The 18,675-nt window shown below is 36.5% G+C and overlaps 1 protein-coding gene across 1 annotated transcript; it reads left to right on the top strand.

The window, feature by feature from the left end:
* The first annotated feature begins 11,288 nt into the window (after positions 1-11,288).
* Positions 11,289-13,637, top strand: LOC131521177 (synapse differentiation-inducing gene protein 1-like). The gene is made up of 2 exons (XM_058745673.1): positions 11,289-11,718; positions 13,046-13,637. The coding sequence occupies exons 1-2, from the start codon at positions 11,377-11,379 to the stop codon at positions 13,217-13,219; spliced, it is 516 nt and encodes a 171-aa protein (XP_058601656.1). The 5' UTR covers positions 11,289-11,376; the 3' UTR covers positions 13,220-13,637.
* The last annotated feature ends 5,038 nt before the right edge of the window (positions 13,638-18,675 follow it).

Below are 18,675 nucleotides of genomic sequence, written 5' to 3' on the forward strand. Positions count from 1 at the left end.
TTCTCTGCAGAACTTTTGGGCTAGTGCTTTCAGCACTTTATTGAATGCGTTTGATCATAATAATCTTGGGAAAATCTGTAAAATTATAGTGTTCCTCTGTACAGTGTTTAGTGATGTCACTTTATTGGATTTGTCAGTAATAATCTAAGACAAATCCATAAAATAACAGTTTTGCACTGTAAAAAAAGAAAGAAAGAAAGAGTCCAATGACTGGCAGTAGCGGCTGCCAAACAAAAACCATAAAACTGAAGCAATTTTTTTTTTTTAAATGGGACAAACCACGCTCATATAATGGTGGAATACCATTCAAAGGCCTTAAATACGGGACGATTCTATGTTAATGTCAAGCCCTGTTTGCAAATATGTGCTAATATTGCCAACTTCTTGGAAAATGATGGCAGACTGCTGATATTACTGAACTCATAGTGTGAAATATCCCAAAACATTGCTTTTGGTACCATATTGTTGTACCAAAGTTGTTCTTTGTTCTCTCTTTTGTGTACATGCAACAGACCCAAGTAAATGTTAAGAGATGTGTTCACATCCTCACTGCCTTTTAGCATCAACATCAGGAAGGTTTTAGGTTTTGAAATTGCGTGATATCAGTTGTGTCTCCAGAAGATAAAAACCTAGCAGTTTGGGTGGGCCCATGATCTTCCATCTAGCACCACAGTAGAACCAATGTGACTTCTACATTAGATATGACAAACTTGACACAAACTATAACAAGCGGTTCATAATGTGTTATGTATAATCAATTATTTGGACATTTAACTCCTCTTTCTTTTGTGTTCACAGGTTGATGACAAATGTGGTAATGGCCAGTTTCAATAGGGATGTAATGCAATGTCTGTCCAACGTTGAAATCAATTTAACTTTGGTTTCTGAAGTCAACCCGATTTTCATTTTCAACCAAAATGCAACATCTGTCCAACGTTGGAGATTGACGTCAATTTGACGTTGGGTTCTGGCGTCAATCTTCGTTGGGTTCTGGCGTCAACCTGATTTTCATTTTCAACTAAAATGCAACGTCTATCCAACGTTGGAGATTGACGTCAATTTGACGTTGGGTTCTGACGTCAACCCGATTTTCATTTTCAACCAAAATGCAACGTCTATCCAACGTTGGAGATTGACGTCAATCTTACGTTGGGTTCTGACGTCAACCCGATTTTCATTTTCAACCAAAATGCAACGTCTGTCCAACGTTGGAGATTGGCGTCAATTTTACATTGGGTTCTGACGTCAATATGACGTTGGGTTTTGGCGTCAACCTGATTTTCATTTTCAACCAAAATGCAACATCTGTCCAACGTTGGAGATTGACATCAATTTGACGTTGGGTTCTGGCGTCAATCTGACGTTGGGTTCTGACGTCAACCTGATTTTCATTTTCAACCAAAAGGCAACGTCTATCCAACGTTGGAGACTGACGTCAATATGACGTTGGGTTCTGACGTCAATCTGACATTGGGTTTTGACGTCAACCTGATTTTCATTTTCAACCAAAATACAACGTCTCTCCGACGTTGGAGTCCAACGTCAACCTGACGTTATATTGACGTCCGGTGCCTGCTGGGAAGTTTCATGAACTATGATTGAACACAGAGCTTATTTTTTGCGATTATCCAAAAGCCTATGGAAAAATCCTATTGGCTTTTTGTCAAGGGAACCAGTTTCATGCTAACAGCCGATCTGCCTACAAAGTGACGTCATAGTTCCCCCACTCTATTGTTAGTGTTTTAGGAGTGACAAAGTGTGTTGAAAATATTTGCTAGTTTTATGGGAGAATGATTTGATTTCAGACATGTATTAAGTGATCTGGTCATTTTAGTGCATTTTGAATGTGAAATTAATTGAGGTTGAAAGTTGGTAAGGAGAACTGTAAAAAGAGTGACCTATATTGAGAAATGTGTCCATTTCATTTTCCTGAGCTCAAGTTGACTTCAGGTGTCGCTTGCAGTCAAGCTGGAGAAGTTACAGTAAATTCAATCTATGCTAAAATCTTGTCACTCTTTCCCTTACAAAACAAACCAACCAAATTTAAGTGAAAATGGAAATTATTAAACTTAGGATATATGAATATTTCTAAGATTTGCTGTTTCTGTTCAGAGGATGTAAAACCACAACCCCCATCGTTATTTTTATCTGATCTTATCTATTGCACTCTATTGTCATGTCAACGTGACCTAGCTTTGTCCTCTAGTTCATTTAGGTGGAGGAAAATATTTGGTAAGATGTAGATAGTGACAGAATGGATACATTTGTTTGACTGTTATTGATCAGACACAAACATTTGGTGATGTTTTAAGAGGATGAAGGTTAGTATGTATTTTCCAATTTGCTTTTCTAGCTCAGCTTCTTCTTCTGCTCTGCCCATAGTTGGCTAACGCTTTTGGGTAATGCATCCCAGACATGTAACAACTTGTATGTGAAACTGAAGATACAACTACAATCTCAACAGTCTCTTGGTCACATGACTAACAGTATGTCATCCTGGGGTGCGTTTCCCAAAAGCAACTATGGTTGCAAATTCCGTCGTTACCAATAGAGTTCAATGGAACTAGCAACCATAGTTAGCTAGTTGCTAATACAAGTGCAACTAATTGCTAATTGCTTGTATTTCATAGTTGAAATACAATATGGCACCAGGATGTTTGTCGGCTTGCCGTCACAGTCTGTCAATGTTATTTGTTTTAGTTTTCATTGTTTTTTTTTATCACTCGTACTGCTTGCTCTCCCCTGATGTACGATCGCCTGACTCTAGGCAAGGCAAGTTTATTTATATAGCACATTTCATACACAATGGTAATTCAAAGTGCTTTACATAAAAGGAAGTGAAATAGTCATTAAAAATAATAAGAAATTAAAAATAATAAAAATCACAACAATAAAAACAAAGTGATTTAAAAATTGATTTTAAAGAAATTTAAAACATTTAAGAATAGAAAGTGATTATACATAGTGCAATCAGTTCGTACGTAGCACAGTGCTCATTCAACAAATGCACAGCTAAACAGATGAGTTTTGAGTCTGGATTTAAAAGTGGCTAATGTTTTAGCACATCTGATCTCTTCTGAAGCTGGTTCCAACTGCGGGCGGCATAATAGTTAAAAGCAGACTCCCTTGTTTTGTGTGAACCCTTGGTATTTCTAACTGACTCGATCCTAATGATCTGAGTGGTCTGTTAGGTTTATATTCAGTGAGCATATCTCCAATGTATTTAGGTCCTAGGCCATTTAGAGATTTATAAACGAGTAAAAGTACTTTAAAATCAATCCTAAATGTAACTGGAAGCCAGTGTAAGGACCTGAGGACTGGTGTAATATGCTCAAATTTTCTGGTTCTAGTCAGAATCCTGGCAGCAGCGTTCTGGATGAGCTGCAGCTGTCTAATGGTCTTCTTTGGAAGGCCGGTGAGGAGACCATTACAATAATCCACCCTGCTGGTGATAAAGGCATGAACCAGTTTCTCCAAGTCTTGACTGGAAACAAAACATCTAATTCTTGCAATGTTTTTGAGATGATAGTATGCTGATTTAGTTACTGCTTTGACATGACTACTAAAACTAAGGTCTGTCTCCAAAAACACCCCAAGATTTTTGACTTGGTTTTTAGTTGATTGACCCCTAGAGTCAAGGTATGCATTCACCTTGATAACTTCATCTTTGTTCCAATTTGCTGAATATTCAATCGGTGGTGTCCGGTTGTTTGAGTCGCGACCCCGGAGAAGTCTGCCAGCTGCATCCTCATTATGTGCCAGCCGCACTGAGGAAAATGTGTTACCTGTCTGGGTGTGTTACCTGTCGGGGTGCCAGGGTGCCATTCGCTCTGAGGAAAATGTGCTACCTGCTAAGGTGTCTGTGCCTGTTGAAGGAAGCGTGGGAAGCACGCTGGACGCCTTGTGAGATCATAGAAGTTCGGGAAGTTTCCTTTCATCGGACCTGCGTCTTCAGCAGCGGAGGCCGTTGATGTGATGCCGAACTTAAGATGCTCATACCTCATTCCCGTCTTTCCGTCCTCATCTGTGCCAGTGCTCTGGTCCTCGCGGATGGTTCATGTGAAGCGGTGGTCTGGCGATCGGAGAGTAAATCGCCAAAATCATTGACAAATTGACTTTGCACACAACTGCATCTTTTCCTGACTCCATTTCAGTGACAATGGCGTTGATTAATGCAAGATCTCTTGCTAATAAGTCTTTTATTTTGAATTATCTTTTTCTCTTTCATGACTTAAACTTCTTATTTGTAACTGAGACTTGACTCAATGTTGGTGAAACGACTCCTCTCTCTGAACTTTCTCCTCCTGGTTGTAGTTTTTTTTAGTATACCCAGGTCTTTTGGCCGGGGTGAGGGTCTTGCTATTGTTTTTAAAGACAGGTTCAAATGCAGACTTTTACCTTCTGAGTCTCATTGTACGTTTGAAATTCAGTTAATTATGTTGAATTCTTTTAAATCTGTGTTATGTGTTTTGATTCATAGACCCCCAAACATTAATGGGGATTTTATTCAGGAGTTTTCTGAATTTTTATCTGTTATTGTCCCTTCTTTTGACAATATTTTAATTTTGGGGGATTTCAACATACATGTTTGTTGCCCTTCAAAGCCTCTGGTTAGAGTTTTTAAATTTATTGGAGTCATTTGATTTTTTACAGTGTGTTTCTGGTCCAACACATGAGCGTGGTCATACTCTTGATCTCATATTATCTTTGGGTTTTTCGGTTAGTAGGGTGAAAATTGCGGACACTGTTTTCTCTGACCATGAGACTGACTTTTTTTAGCCCTATTTTCCCATGTAGTACTCAGATTATGAATGTTTCTTCTTCTATTGCTTCTCGAGCTCTTACTCGTTGTACTGCTTGTCAATTTTCAGCGACCTTTGAGGTTTCTCCTTTAGTTACATTGATTGAGTCTCCCTCTCCCTGTATTGGACCTGAGGAGTTGGTCAGTCAGTTCAACTCTACATGTTCAGATATTTTAGATCTTGTGGCTCCTTTGGAAATTAGGAATAAAAAGGTTAAGACACAGCCCTGGTTGAACAGTAATACCCGTGCTCTTAGGCAAGAGTGCAGGAGGGCTGAACGTAAATGGCTTAAAGATAAACTAAAGGTTTCTTATGAGATTTTAAAGAGTTGTTTGAGTGAATAGAATACCATAGAGCTGTTAAATTAGCTAGATCTAATTATACTTTTTTCTACTATAAATACTGTACTCCATCCTGTTGTAATGCCATTACTCCCTCATTCTATTGACACATGTGAAAAGTTTTTTTATTTTTTCATTGATAAGACTGCTGGAATTAGATCCCAGATTTCTTCTGTTACTAATGATTTTATTGTACCCTCTGTGCTTCAAAACCAATTGACTTGTTTTACGCCTGTCTCTCTTCCACGGGTCAAAGAAATAATTGCGCACATGAAGCCCACTTGGTCTCCCTGTGATGTGATTCCTTCTTTTTTATTTAAAGAGGTGGTTAATTCTATTGGGACATGCATTTTAACTATTATGAATAGTAGCTTGACAATTGGTGTTGTTCCACCTAGTTTTAAACATGCAGTTGTCCAGCCCCTTCTTTAAAAAGCTGGTTTAGACTCCTCTGATATGAATCAAAGATTCTGGAGAAGATTGAGTATGCACAGCTTAATGATTTTTTGGTGAAGAACAACGTTTCGGATAGATTTCAGTCAGGGTTTAGAGCTGGCCATAGTACAGAGTCAGCTCTTTTGAGGGTTACTAATGATATTTTATTGGGTGCTGATTCTGGAAGTTGTGTTGTTCTGTTACTTTTAGATCTTACCGCAGCATTTGACACAGTTGACCATAAGGTACTCATTGATCACCTTAGAGACCATGTTGGCATTCAGGGTTTAGTCTTAGAATGGTTTTCCTCATATTTAAAAGATAGGACTTTTTCAGTCAGTCTTGGGAATTACTCTTCATCTGTTGCCCCTCTCATGTGTGGAGTTCCTCAGGGTTCAATCCTGGGACCGGTTTTGTTCTCCCTTTATATGCTCCCTCTAGGAACAATTTTTGAAAAACATGGCATTCATTATCATTTGTATGCTGATGACACACAAATTTATTTGCCATTGAAACGCAAGGATAATTTATCCATTCAATCTCTGTATGATTGTTTGGGTGAGGTTAAGTGTTGGTTAGCTAACAATTTTCTCCAACTGAATGAGAACAAGTCTGAGTTTATTTTATTTGGTAAAAAGGGATGTGTGGATGATGTCACTCACTGCCTGGGGTTACTTCCTGGGAAAAATCTTTCTAGAGTGAAAAACCTTGGTGTCATTTTTGACTCTGAGCTCAAATTTGATCGTCAAATTAATGCTGTAGTTAAACATAGTTTTTTCCATCTTAGATCTATATCTAATTTGAAGTCTATACTTTCTTTTGAAAGGATAGTGATGAGATGGAGATGGAGTATCTCGGCAAAGGAGAAGTGCTCACTAACACAGATTTAGACAGATTTGTGAACAATATTTGAGAGACACAGCCCTGGTTGAACAGTAATACCGTGCTCTTAGGCAAGAGTGCAGGAGGGCTGAACGTAAATGGCTTAAAGATAAACTAAAGGTTTCTTATGAGATTTTAAAGAGTTGTTTGAGTGAATAGAATACCATAGAGCTGTTAAATTAGCTAGATCTAATTATACTTTTTTCTACTATAAATACTGTACTCCATCCTGTTGTAATGCCATTACTCCCTCATTCTATTGACACATGTGAAAAGTTTTTTTATTTTTTCATTGATAAGACTGCTGGAATTAGATCCCAGATTTCTTCTGTTACTAATGATTTTATTGTACCCTCTGTGCTTCAAAACCAATTGACTTGTTTTACGCCTGTCTCTCTTCCACGGGTCAAAGAAATAATTGCGCACATGAAGCCCACTTGGTCTCCCTGTGATGTGATTCCTTCTTTTTTATTTAAAGAGGTGGTTAATTCTATTGGGACATGCATTTTAACTATTATGAATAGTAGCTTGACAATTGGTGTTGTTCCACCTAGTTTTAAACATGCAGTTGTCCAGCCCCTTCTTTAAAAAGCTGGTTTAGACTCCTCTGATATGAATCAAAGATTCTGGAGAAGATTGAGTATGCACAGCTTAATGATTTTTTGGTGAAGAACAACGTTTCGGATAGATTTCAGTCAGGGTTTAGAGCTGGCCATAGTACAGAGTCAGCTCTTTTGAGGGTTACTAATGATATTTTATTGGGTGCTGATTCTGGAAGTTGTGTTGTTCTGTTACTTTTAGATCTTACCGCAGCATTTGACACAGTTGACCATAAGGTACTCATTGATCACCTTAGAGACCATGTTGGCATTCAGGGTTTAGTCTTAGAATGGTTTTCCTCATATTTAAAAGATAGGACTTTTTCAGTCAGTCTTGGGAATTACTCTTCATCTGTTGCCCCTCTCATGTGTGGAGTTCCTCAGGGTTCAATCCTGGGACCGGTTTTGTTCTCCCTTTATATGCTCCCTCTAGGAACAATTTTTGAAAAACATGGCATTCATTATCATTTGTATGCTGATGACACACAAATTTATTTGCCATTGAAACGCAAGGATAATTTATCCATTCAATCTCTGTATGATTGTTTGGGTGAGGTTAAGTGTTGGTTAGCTAACAATTTTCTCCAACTGAATGAGAACAAGTCTGAGTTTATTTTATTTGGTAAAAAGGGATGTGTGGATGATGTCACTCACTGCCTGGGGTTACTTCCTGGGAAAAATCTTTCTAGAGTGAAAAACCTTGGTGTCATTTTTGACTCTGAGCTCAAATTTGATCGTCAAATTAATGCTGTAGTTAAACATAGTTTTTTTCCATCTTAGATCTATATCTAATTTGAAGTCTATACTTTCTTTTGAAAGGATAGTGATGAGATGGAGATGGAGTATCTCGGCAAAGGAGAAGTGCTCACTAACACAGATTTAGACAGATTTGTGAACAATATTTGAGAGAAATAGGCCTTTTGTGTACATAGAAAAAGTCTTAGATCTTTGAGTTCAGCTCATGAAAAATGGGGGTAAAAACAAAAGTGTTGCGTTTATAATTTTGTTCAGTGTAAGCATGTGCTAGTGGCGAACAAAATGAGCATGATGAATCACACTTTAGCAGCTGACATTTTTATGTGTAATAAAACAAAGTGGAAGCGAAAGAGGAATGGATAAGAGATTGAGGTAAGCAGTTTTATGTTTTAGCACCATGTCGCGTTGATTTCATGATGCATTTTTATCATATAATCACAATCCTTGGAAATGATTGAATCCATTTATAACTTCATGAATTTTGAATTTTAGAATCATTACTTAAACTTAGCCCTATGAAATATCTATTAACCAAGATGGAGTAAATAGTATCATAGCTTTTACCATCTATATTTTGTTCTTGGACACTTTGTGCGCCTCTATTCCCCTATCTTCTTTTTTTAAAGAACCCTGGTACATGCTTATCAGCTTTACAAGAAGCTCTGTTTTTAAATCAGAGTCTAAACTCTCTATATTTCACAGCAACTCCTCTCTATACTAAATCCAGTCCGAGTTTTAGCTGATTTGAGGAATCAAGCAAACACTTAACTTCTTTTGGGTGGGACTGGTGAGTGTGTTAAAAGCAGCGTGTTGTTATTTCAATAGAATACAAAGAACTGCTATGAGACCAGAGAATTATCAAGATGCAAGATGGTCTCTGTAGTGATCATTAAATATGCACACACATAAAGTCTTTTATGTCATCAGTGAGGTGATGTTTTGCCCGTTTTAGTGTCTCTCTCCTCTGTGTCTTCCGGTCTGTCACTCATTGATGAGGATCAGGTGGGGCATAGGAGTTTTGATTCAGGATGCAGTTATCCCCCTCTCTGCCTCTCATGGGAGATTTTTTTAATTTCTGCATTGTTGCTCAGTCTTTCTCTATGCCCCAGAAGTGTCGGGTGTCTCTTACAAGGGGTGGAGCTGCACGTCCATTGTTTTTCTTCTGTTTACAGCCATAATGTCTCTTTCTTCTCATTGAACCATCTAGTCACCCTCGTTTGTATTGGCAGTCATTTGGTTTCATTTATGAAATGAACACTCAAGAGAACCGCATGGTGTGTAAATCCCGGTGTAAATTCTGACCACAACTGCATATAAGCAATATGTGCTATTTTCAGTCATCTTGTGCAACTGTCCAAAATCTAAGGAATCTCATCCAGTTGACAATAGCAGTTCCTTATTTAATTTTAAAAAAGCAAGGTCGTCTTTGCAGAAAAGGAGCAAGCAATTTCTTCTTTGTCGAATGCAGAAAAGAGCAATAACCTATTCTGTTTAATGTGAGCATATCATAATTCTATAATCCTCATAAACACATCAACATGACGTATTGTATTATAACAGACTTGAATCTAGTTATAGTGCATAAAATGAGATAACCATAGTCAAGAACAAAAATAATTTTCTTCTTTTCTTATTATAAGCAGCTCAAAACTTCCGTTTAAAGTCACCCAATCTTGTTCTCATTCATCACGATGTACAAGTTATTTTAGTCAACACAAACTGCAGCCTCTCAAATAGCCATTAGTTGAATTTGTAATAAAACAGTTTGCTGAAATATACTACTCTGCTGTTTCATCCATCCTGTCCAGATCAACTGACATAGACAATTAAAAGAATTGGTATTTAGCAGTTTATTTGTTTTTACAAGGACTTCACAATGCCAATTCTTTCATCTCATTAGAAAAACAATCTTGTAAGGACTGAGAATATCCTGATCTTTATGTGAGAATAAGAAACAAAAAGCTTTTCACAAATCATCCATTCCCTTTTAAGAATGGGTAATGAAAAGGCCTTAGGTAAATCATCTGTTCTCCTTCCCGCATATAAACTGTGAGGTAAACAGATTAAGATTCGGTCGCGATCTGATACTGTTCTTCCTGTATTGTTTACAACAATACGAGGAAAACCCACTCTGTCAAAATTCATGGCACGAAAATGCGATCGAATTCTTAGCGGACAGTAAGAACAATTCTTTAAAGATTATTTCTCACCTGTCTCTAGAAATTCCCGGAAAGACAAGTCCCAAATTGTTAAGAAATCTAACTTTATTTTTCAGTGCCATCAGAATATTCTCAGTCCCTGTTCCATTCAGGAATGCATGGGCCCATGGGAAGAGTAATAAACATGGAGTCAAATCTCTGTCCACAAACTTCTTCAACGTTTATTATTACATCAACAGATTAGATACATTGTGAGGGGGTAACCCTCTAACCCGATCTCATGAAGGTGCGTATCAATAGCATTTCCATTTGGCGTACTATTTCTACACAGAAAGTGACAATTTATAAGCAGAAAGTGTGCATATGATACGCAATGGGTAGGATTATGGGTGTGGGGTAGATGGGGTAGATAAAACCTTGAACAAGCAGATAAAAACTAGATATGGAGAGGGGGAACACGGAAGGGTGGAGGAAGAGAGAACAGACAAACTCAGAGAACTATTTGGGCAGAGAGTGTGATGTAATCTAACATACCTTCAGCTTGTTAAAAGTACAATTACAGTATGTACCCTTTGCTGTCAGAACTGATTTTGTACCTTTAAATTAAAATAAAGGTCCATAGTTTTCACCTTAAGGACCATTTCCTGTACCTTACAGGGTACTTTGGTGGCAAATTTACCTTTAGGTACAGAAACAATACCCCTATCGTTCTGTGTGGCCTACACATACTTAAAAAAAAAAAAAAAAAAACTGTTAAACATAAGTTAAAAACATAAATTAGTCAAGCTATCTATCAATCAATCAGCAATTTGCTACATTTCTACAGTAATACTAGAAATACATTTCAGATCAAAAAAATAATTAAATACTTTCAGAACTATTAGATGTAGCTGAACACATAGGTGTTAGTCTTTCAATTTTATTATCATATACAAAAAGCAACAACATCAATAATTTGATAGTGAATAATTTTGTACTGTAATGTAAACTTGGACCACATAATATATACTTGCAATGAATTCTCTAAACAGAGTGGTGTCATTGTTATTTCCTGAGGACATTTTACAAATAAAAACAGTGTATAATTAGGTCACTGAATGACAGCATGCTTGCAGGGTGACAAACATGCTTAGGAATTATGAAAACATAATTTTTGTCCTGATATTTAATTTTCCAGAGCTTATCAAGTTACATGTTGATTCCACCAGGTGGCACTTGCAGTCAAGCTGAATAATTTACAGTAAATTCAATCTATGCTAAAATTTTGTCACTCCTCCCCTTACAAAACAACCCAACCTACCAGTCACTTAAGGAGGAGCACAAATGCAACAGATTAATCTTCACTGACTAGAGACAGACACTGTTCAGAGCTGCAGAAAAGCTAATCGCAATCAAGAGAAACATGGATTCAAGAAAGTCTCCAGCAGAGTGGAATTCATCTCAGAATCCAGAACCAGGGCAGCCTTTGCTTTTACTGCAGCAGGACCCTCCGGAGTACTCTGATGCTGGATTCTCTCCCTCTCACAACTTTCCCAGCAGTTCCCAGCAATACGGAGCTCCAGCAGCATCTGGCCTGTACACTCCAGGGTCATATCCGGTGCAGAATGTGGTCAATATGCAGCCTACGGCTGAAGTGTTCACTCCACTGACCAATCCACTGCCAGATTACCTGGGCTACTCCATCTTTACCCTGCTGTGCTGCTGTATGCCTCTGGGATCGGCTGCCCTTGTTTACTCCCTCACAGTAAGTATTAGTTCTGTCTGTACCTGTCTTATACATATACTGTACATACCTGTCTTACAGTATATTTAAAGTGCATTCAGAAAGTATTCAGACCCCCTTCACTTTTCAACAGTCTGATACTACAACTGTTTCAATTAATTTTTTTCCATTAATCTACAACTCCGTACCTCATAATGACAAAGTGAAAACAGAATTTTAGAAATGTCTGTAAATTTATTAAAAAGAAAAAAATGAAATGCATATTCAGACCCTTAGTTGAAGCACCTTTGGCAGCAATTACATTCTTGAGTCTTTTTGGTTATGTCACAACAAACTTTGCACACCCAGTCAGGATTGTATATTTACTGGGGATTTAACATCATGGATTGATGTTTATATTCTGATTGTAATTTTTCATAGATTTAGCATTGATTTATAACGTAGGATGTTTATATTTTTTAACCTTTCTTCATGCATTTACAATAAACATTGTTTCAATGTTTTTTAATGTTAAAAAAATAACAACTGACAGTATTTCAACCAGATTTCAACATTAAAGGTTAGTCTCATGCTGACTCATGCTCATTCAAGATTTTGCTTATTCTTCACTCAGATTATTTACAGCATGTAAAGTATGACTGCTGTCTCTCTGAATATTTGTGCATCTCAGAAATCCAGTTTTGTGGCTTCCCGTAACTTTTGTTTATAGAGAAAGAGGTGTGGCACCACAGAACAAAAAGTGAATTAGTTTGTGCCCTGGTCACCCCTAATGAAAAGTAGTCCAAATATCTTCAGTTCGTTCTTCCATTCGCTGAAATGGGATTTAACCTTTAAATATTTACATCTATTAAAAAGTGTTTGCATAAAACATGTTTTCTTTTCAGTTGACTGTTACTGCTTGGATAATACAGTTCTAATAAATTTAAACTGATGACACAGAACAGATGCTTGTAGGCAAGTCATTTGCTTTATTATAAGTCATTGTATGACTAGAATGATTTTGAAACTGATTTAAAAAGTTAATAATAAATAATTAAATAGCCAAATTTAATAAGGAAAACCTCTGTGTAACAGCCTTCAGAGTATAAACAAGGAAGTGGAGCTTCCTGGTTTAGTGTGTAAGAAAAAAAACATTCAAAACAGCCTTTAAAGATATGTTTGATGTTCTCATTTCCATTTGCTTTCTATAGTTTTACACTGTTAGTGTTCCTTTTTGTGTTATGTTTTCTTAGTGATTTTATATCCTGACCTGTGAATCCCTTAAATTTAATTTTTGTGCATGTTATTTAAGAAAGGTGCTATAGGTAACATTGTAACATTAGTATTTGTTTGTTTGTTTGTTTTACAGACTCGAGATGCTAACATGTTTGGACACCGGCAAATAGCCAGCAGAAACTCCAGAATGGCACGCATTATCAACCATGTCAGTGTTGCTGTTGGCCTAATCTTCTGTTTGATTTTTGTAGTCTACATCATTTTTGCTGCTATTGTAGCTGTACGCATTCACAGCATTAGACCATAATTGTAAGCAATTTCATACAGGGCAACAGAAAGTTGAAGATAGTCAGGATTTTGCAAACAGGAACACCTTGTTACAAATACAAGCACATTTGTGGTTCTTCTTTTAAATGTTAGTGTTGCTCAAGTTATTTTTTGTATGATAGCTTTTAGACTTTTTACTGTATGAGGAGCTCCGTCTGGAGGACCAGTGAGGAATGATTCAGCATTTTTAATGTCACCGACTCCTCACCATATCATTGTTTATACATAATTAAAACACATGCTTTTTAATTATTTTATGTTTTAAAACAATGAAAGCTTTAACTGTTAAGGTAATGTAGCATCAAGGTAATGTAGCATCAATTTATTTGTTTGTTTTTCAGCTTGTCTTTATATTACATAAAATTTGGAATAATCAATAACAACATATTTTAACTTTTGCCATTGTCTGTTTTTTCCATGATACACTTACATTTTATTTCTCAAGTTTTTAGTTTAGTTGAGATAGTTTTATATTCTAATTCATCATCAACATCTTCTTCTTCTTACCTTTTTAAACCCATGGGGTTTTATTTCTGCTTAATTAAATTTTACACATTAAATAATTTTGCACATTAAATAAATTAAAATAAGAAATTCTGCATTGGCAACTAGCTGGAATATAATTAAAAAGTTTCATTTTAAGTTTAAGTTCATAGACTGATTCAAGGTATATATTTCCAGTTGATCCCAATGTGAAAACATAGGGAAAAATATGTAAAAAGAAAGAAAACCTACCAAATTAGGTCTTTAGTCAATTTTAGTGATTTAAACCTATAATGCAATTTATTTTTGACATCATTTTCTCTCCTTTTGTAACTAACATATTTACACGAGGAAGCTTAATGTGTATCGCTGTGACAGACAGGCGTCGTTGGGCGCAGATAAATTGGGTAGATAAATTGTGATCCATTACTGAATCCAAATTACATAACAAAAATTGTAGTTAGTAACGTAATCCATTACATTACACATTTTAGGTAATGTAATCAGACTACTTTTAGATTAGTTTTGACCTATCTCATTTTCCACATTGATTTAAATAGCATAATCTTGTAGGCTATCATATTGATATAAAAATACAAAGAGTAAGTATATTCCATTTGTTGTTATTAACATCATGAAGTAGCCTACATTAAACTTCAATGTTTCCATAACTGGGTTTGTGAAGGAACTGCAGGGGGTTTATGAGTTCAATGAAAAGCTAATAATTTACATTTAGCCTACATTTATTAATTTAGCAGACGCTTTTATCCAAAGCAACTCACAACTGAGGAATACAATAAGTGATTTATTATAAAGAGGCAAATAGACACAGGAAGTGCTTGCAATACAAAGTTTCAGGCATTGTTCAGAGTAAATTCTAGCTAGACATGGGAGAGGTTAAGAAAAGAAAGCAAAGTTTTTTTTTTGTTTTTTTTTTAAGATGAAGTCAAGTAATGACGATAGAGATCATCAAGCATTCTCGATAGGGGTGGTAAGTTCATTCACCAGCCAGCAACGGTGAATGAAAACGTTCTGGAAAGTGATTTTGTGCCTCTCTGTGATGGCTTCTGGAGGGGATGTAGATTCTCATAAGTGAGTGGAAGTAGGAGGGTGCTGAACCTGTGGCTGTTATATGCAAGCATCAGTGTCTTGAACTTGATGTGAGCTGCAACCGGGAGCCAGTGCAGGGAGATAAAGAGAGGTGTGAAGTGGGCCCTTTTGGGTTCAATGAAGACCAGTCGTGACGCTGCATTCTGAATCATTTGTAAAGGTTTGATGGCGCATGATGGAAATCCAGCTAGAAGAGCATTGCAGTAGTCCAGTTTAGGACAAGGGCCTGGACAAGAAGTTGTGCAGCGTGCTGTGTAAGGAAGGGCCTGATCTTTCTGATGTTGTGCATTATTGTTGTGTAATTAATTAAATCATAAAAATGTTCAATTAAAACAACCCCCACCCCAAAACCCTGTGAATTTGTAAGAGACCCTCTATATGACGACGTGAACAAGGGACTAATACATTAAGTTAAGGGGGAACAATGAACGTGAGTGATGATCGAAATAAATATAATGTAAAATAATTCAAATAATACAGTAAGGGGCTTTTATGTATATGCTTGACTTAATGGGAGACATGGACATTGAAGAAAGTACAGTATCTGGTTTGGGTGCAATCACCTATAATAGGCCGCACCTCATATCTAGAAGAGGGCCCTCTGTCCAGCTGAGGCTTTCCCCCTCTATGGAGACAAACCGCTAAGTTGTGGGTGAACACTCCCAAATGGAGGTCAGTTGATATCCTTTCAGTTCATTTAAATTGTTTTGATTTATATAAAAGTTATTTAGTTGTTCATATTTGTTCAAATGTTAGCCAATGGGGTTATCATTTTGTGAGGATTGTTGTTGAGAGAGATAAATGCAGGAGAGGGACATTGAGATAATGTCTTTGAATGTTAATGGATTGGGGAACCCAGCCAAAAGGTCTAAAGTAATAGTTAAATTGAAAAAGGAAAAGCATATCTTCTTGGTTTTAATGTCTTTTATAGTTCATGCCTAAACCGTCGTAGGAGGGGGGTAATTATTTTAATTTCAAAAGGTGTCAATTTTGAGTGTCAGAAAGAAATAAAGGATAAAGAAGGAAGGAAGGAACAATAACACAGTAACCCTTGTGAATGTTTATGCAATAAACAATATTTCAAATTATTATTTGATATTGTAGCTAAGGAAATGGAGGGGGTTTGTATATGTGGAGGGGAAACGTTGTGCTAAACCATGATTTGGATACTACAAGCCATAAAAGACATATAACAAAATTCATGAATCACATACAGAAATGGGACTTATAGATGCCTGGAGGGAACTACACCCATTAGAGAAGGACTATAGTCACTCTGCCACGCATTCTGTATACTCTAGAATAGATTACTTTCTCTTACAAGAGGAAAACAGACACAGGATACAGCGATGTCGAATCGGGATAGCTGACGTATCAGATCATAGTGCTATCTATGTGAGGATCTCTCTGAGTGAAAAAAAAGAAACACGCTGTGGAAATTAAATTTAGGAATATTAAATAATAAAATAATAATTGAACAAATTCGCATGGAAATAAAAAGATATTTAGAGGAAAATAACGGTGAGGTGGACCCCTCCATATTATGGGATGCACTTAAGGCAGTGATTCGAGGAAAAATTAATAGCTATTACAAGCACTTTTAAAAAAGAAAGGGTATCTCATTATGAAAAACTTACTTCAGAATTAAAACAATTGGAGCTTAAACATAAGCATAATGTGAACAAAGATGTGATGGCTCAAATTGGAGAATTGTGAAGCAGGACCAAGAGCAGCTAAATCATTGGCAAGGCGAATGCGAAAGCAACAATTAATAATTTAAATTACGCAGTCCTAAAACAAATCAAATTAAATACGATCCAAAAGATATTGAAAGTATTTTTAAGAATTACTATGAAAAACTATACAAACAGACCTCTGTAATGGATAGAACAAAAGTACTAGAATTCCTTAATACATTAGATCTGCCCTCTATTGGTGATTTACAAAATAAAAGTTTAACTGCATAAATAACCACTGAGGAGTTACAACAAGCCATGGGTAAACTAAAGTCAGGCAAAGCACCAGGGAGTGATGGATTCCCTTCAGAGAGGTACAGAATTTTTAATAAAGAACTGATGCCACTGACCTTCAACTGGGTCATAAAAGAGGGAAAAATTCCTACGTCATGGAAAGAGGTTATAATTTCAGTAATCCCGAAGGGGAAAAAAGACAAGGAACACTGTCAAAATTATAGACCCATATCACTCCTTAGGCCTTTATCACACTTCCCCGTTCGAAAAGCGGAAGATTCAAATAGTAGCGTAAAAGAACTTCCGCTGCAGCCTCTATCAGTGGCTGTGCCCATAGCACGGCTTTGTTGTGGATTATTTATGTAGAATTCAGCACTTATACGTCTTCTAAAGACACCAATCTCAGTTTATGACAATTAATTGTGTATTATGAAACGAAGGAACATGTTGTCACGATATCCCGATGCGTATTTCGTGACTGAAACAGGAGAGCGCGAGGCATACTGTAGGCTATGTGTATAGGCAATTCTTCACAGTCTGATCACCTTATTTCATTACAAAACAGCGAGAAAACTGTACAAACAACATATCACATTAATAAGCAATAAAGACAAACTGGGCCCAATTGTGACATTTTCATTAAAGATCTGGCATTCTATTGTCAAACACTTCAAATAGGAGAAAGAGATTGGAATACTTAGGTGAATTACGCATGATGAGGAATTTAAGCCAGGAAGGGAAGATCCAATATTTCAACAATGGAAGGAGAGGGGAATAACAGCGTTGTGTAGTGTACTTACAAAGGGTGAAATTAAACGTTTCCAGAACTTAAAGGATGATTTTGGACTTAGAAATCAGGATTTATTTAGATATTTCCAATTAAGGGATTACTACAATAAAAAAAGGAAAATTAGAGCAAATGATATCCATTCCCTTACTAAAATGATGATGGATGCCTATAATCATACACTACCCGGAATAATTTCTTCCATATATGAGGTGTTAATGTGTTGCAACCCCTCCTCCACACTATATATAAAATTGAAATGGAATAAAGAATTAAAGACTGAAATACCAGAAACGGATTGGTACGATATGTGGATAATACACCAAAGTACCACTAGCTCACAAATATGAAGGGAGTTTTCCTGGAAGTGCCTTATTTGCTTCTTTATAGCACCTAAGATCAAAAGCAAACAAGTTTCCAGACAACAGGTTTGCTGGAGACAGTGTGGACAGTTCACGCAGATCACGCACATATCTTTTGGAGTTGTGAGAAAATCCAATCTTTTTGGGATGATGTGCAGGTAGTTATGTCTGAAGTGCTTGGATTTGGAATACCCAGAACCTCTTTATTTTTGCTTATGGGAAATATTAAAGGCATAGTACCTAAAAGCGACCAATATTTATGTAAGATTATTCTTGTGGCATGTAAAAAGACTATAACTAGGAACTGGCTTAAAGACAGCACTTTGAATTGTAAACAGTGGTTTAAGATCATTGAAGATATCCTGGTGATGGAAGAACTTACGTATATGCTAAAGATGAAAAAAGTGCTTTCATATGGACTGGGAAAAGCGGTTGATACATAAAGAATATAAAAACATCCTCAGCTAAGTAAACTGTGAATGTTATAGAAATGGTAACCTCCTCTGTTTGGCTTTGTTGTTATGTTTTTTATGTCTTTCTCCCTTTCTCTCCTTAATTGGGGAGTTGGTTCATATACATTTGTATGTATATAAATGTTTTTTTTTCTTTTATTCTATGCACTGAGATGTATGTATGTATAGGACTATAGCTGTATATGCTGTGTAGCATAAATCTGAGAAGTACAGTATATGATTAATATCTCTCCCTTTTTTATGTGCATTGT

The sequence above is a fragment of the Onychostoma macrolepis genome, chromosome 16 (genome assembly GCF_012432095.1).
Source record: "Onychostoma macrolepis isolate SWU-2019 chromosome 16, ASM1243209v1, whole genome shotgun sequence".
NCBI lineage: Eukaryota > Metazoa > Chordata > Actinopteri > Cypriniformes > Cyprinidae > Onychostoma > Onychostoma macrolepis.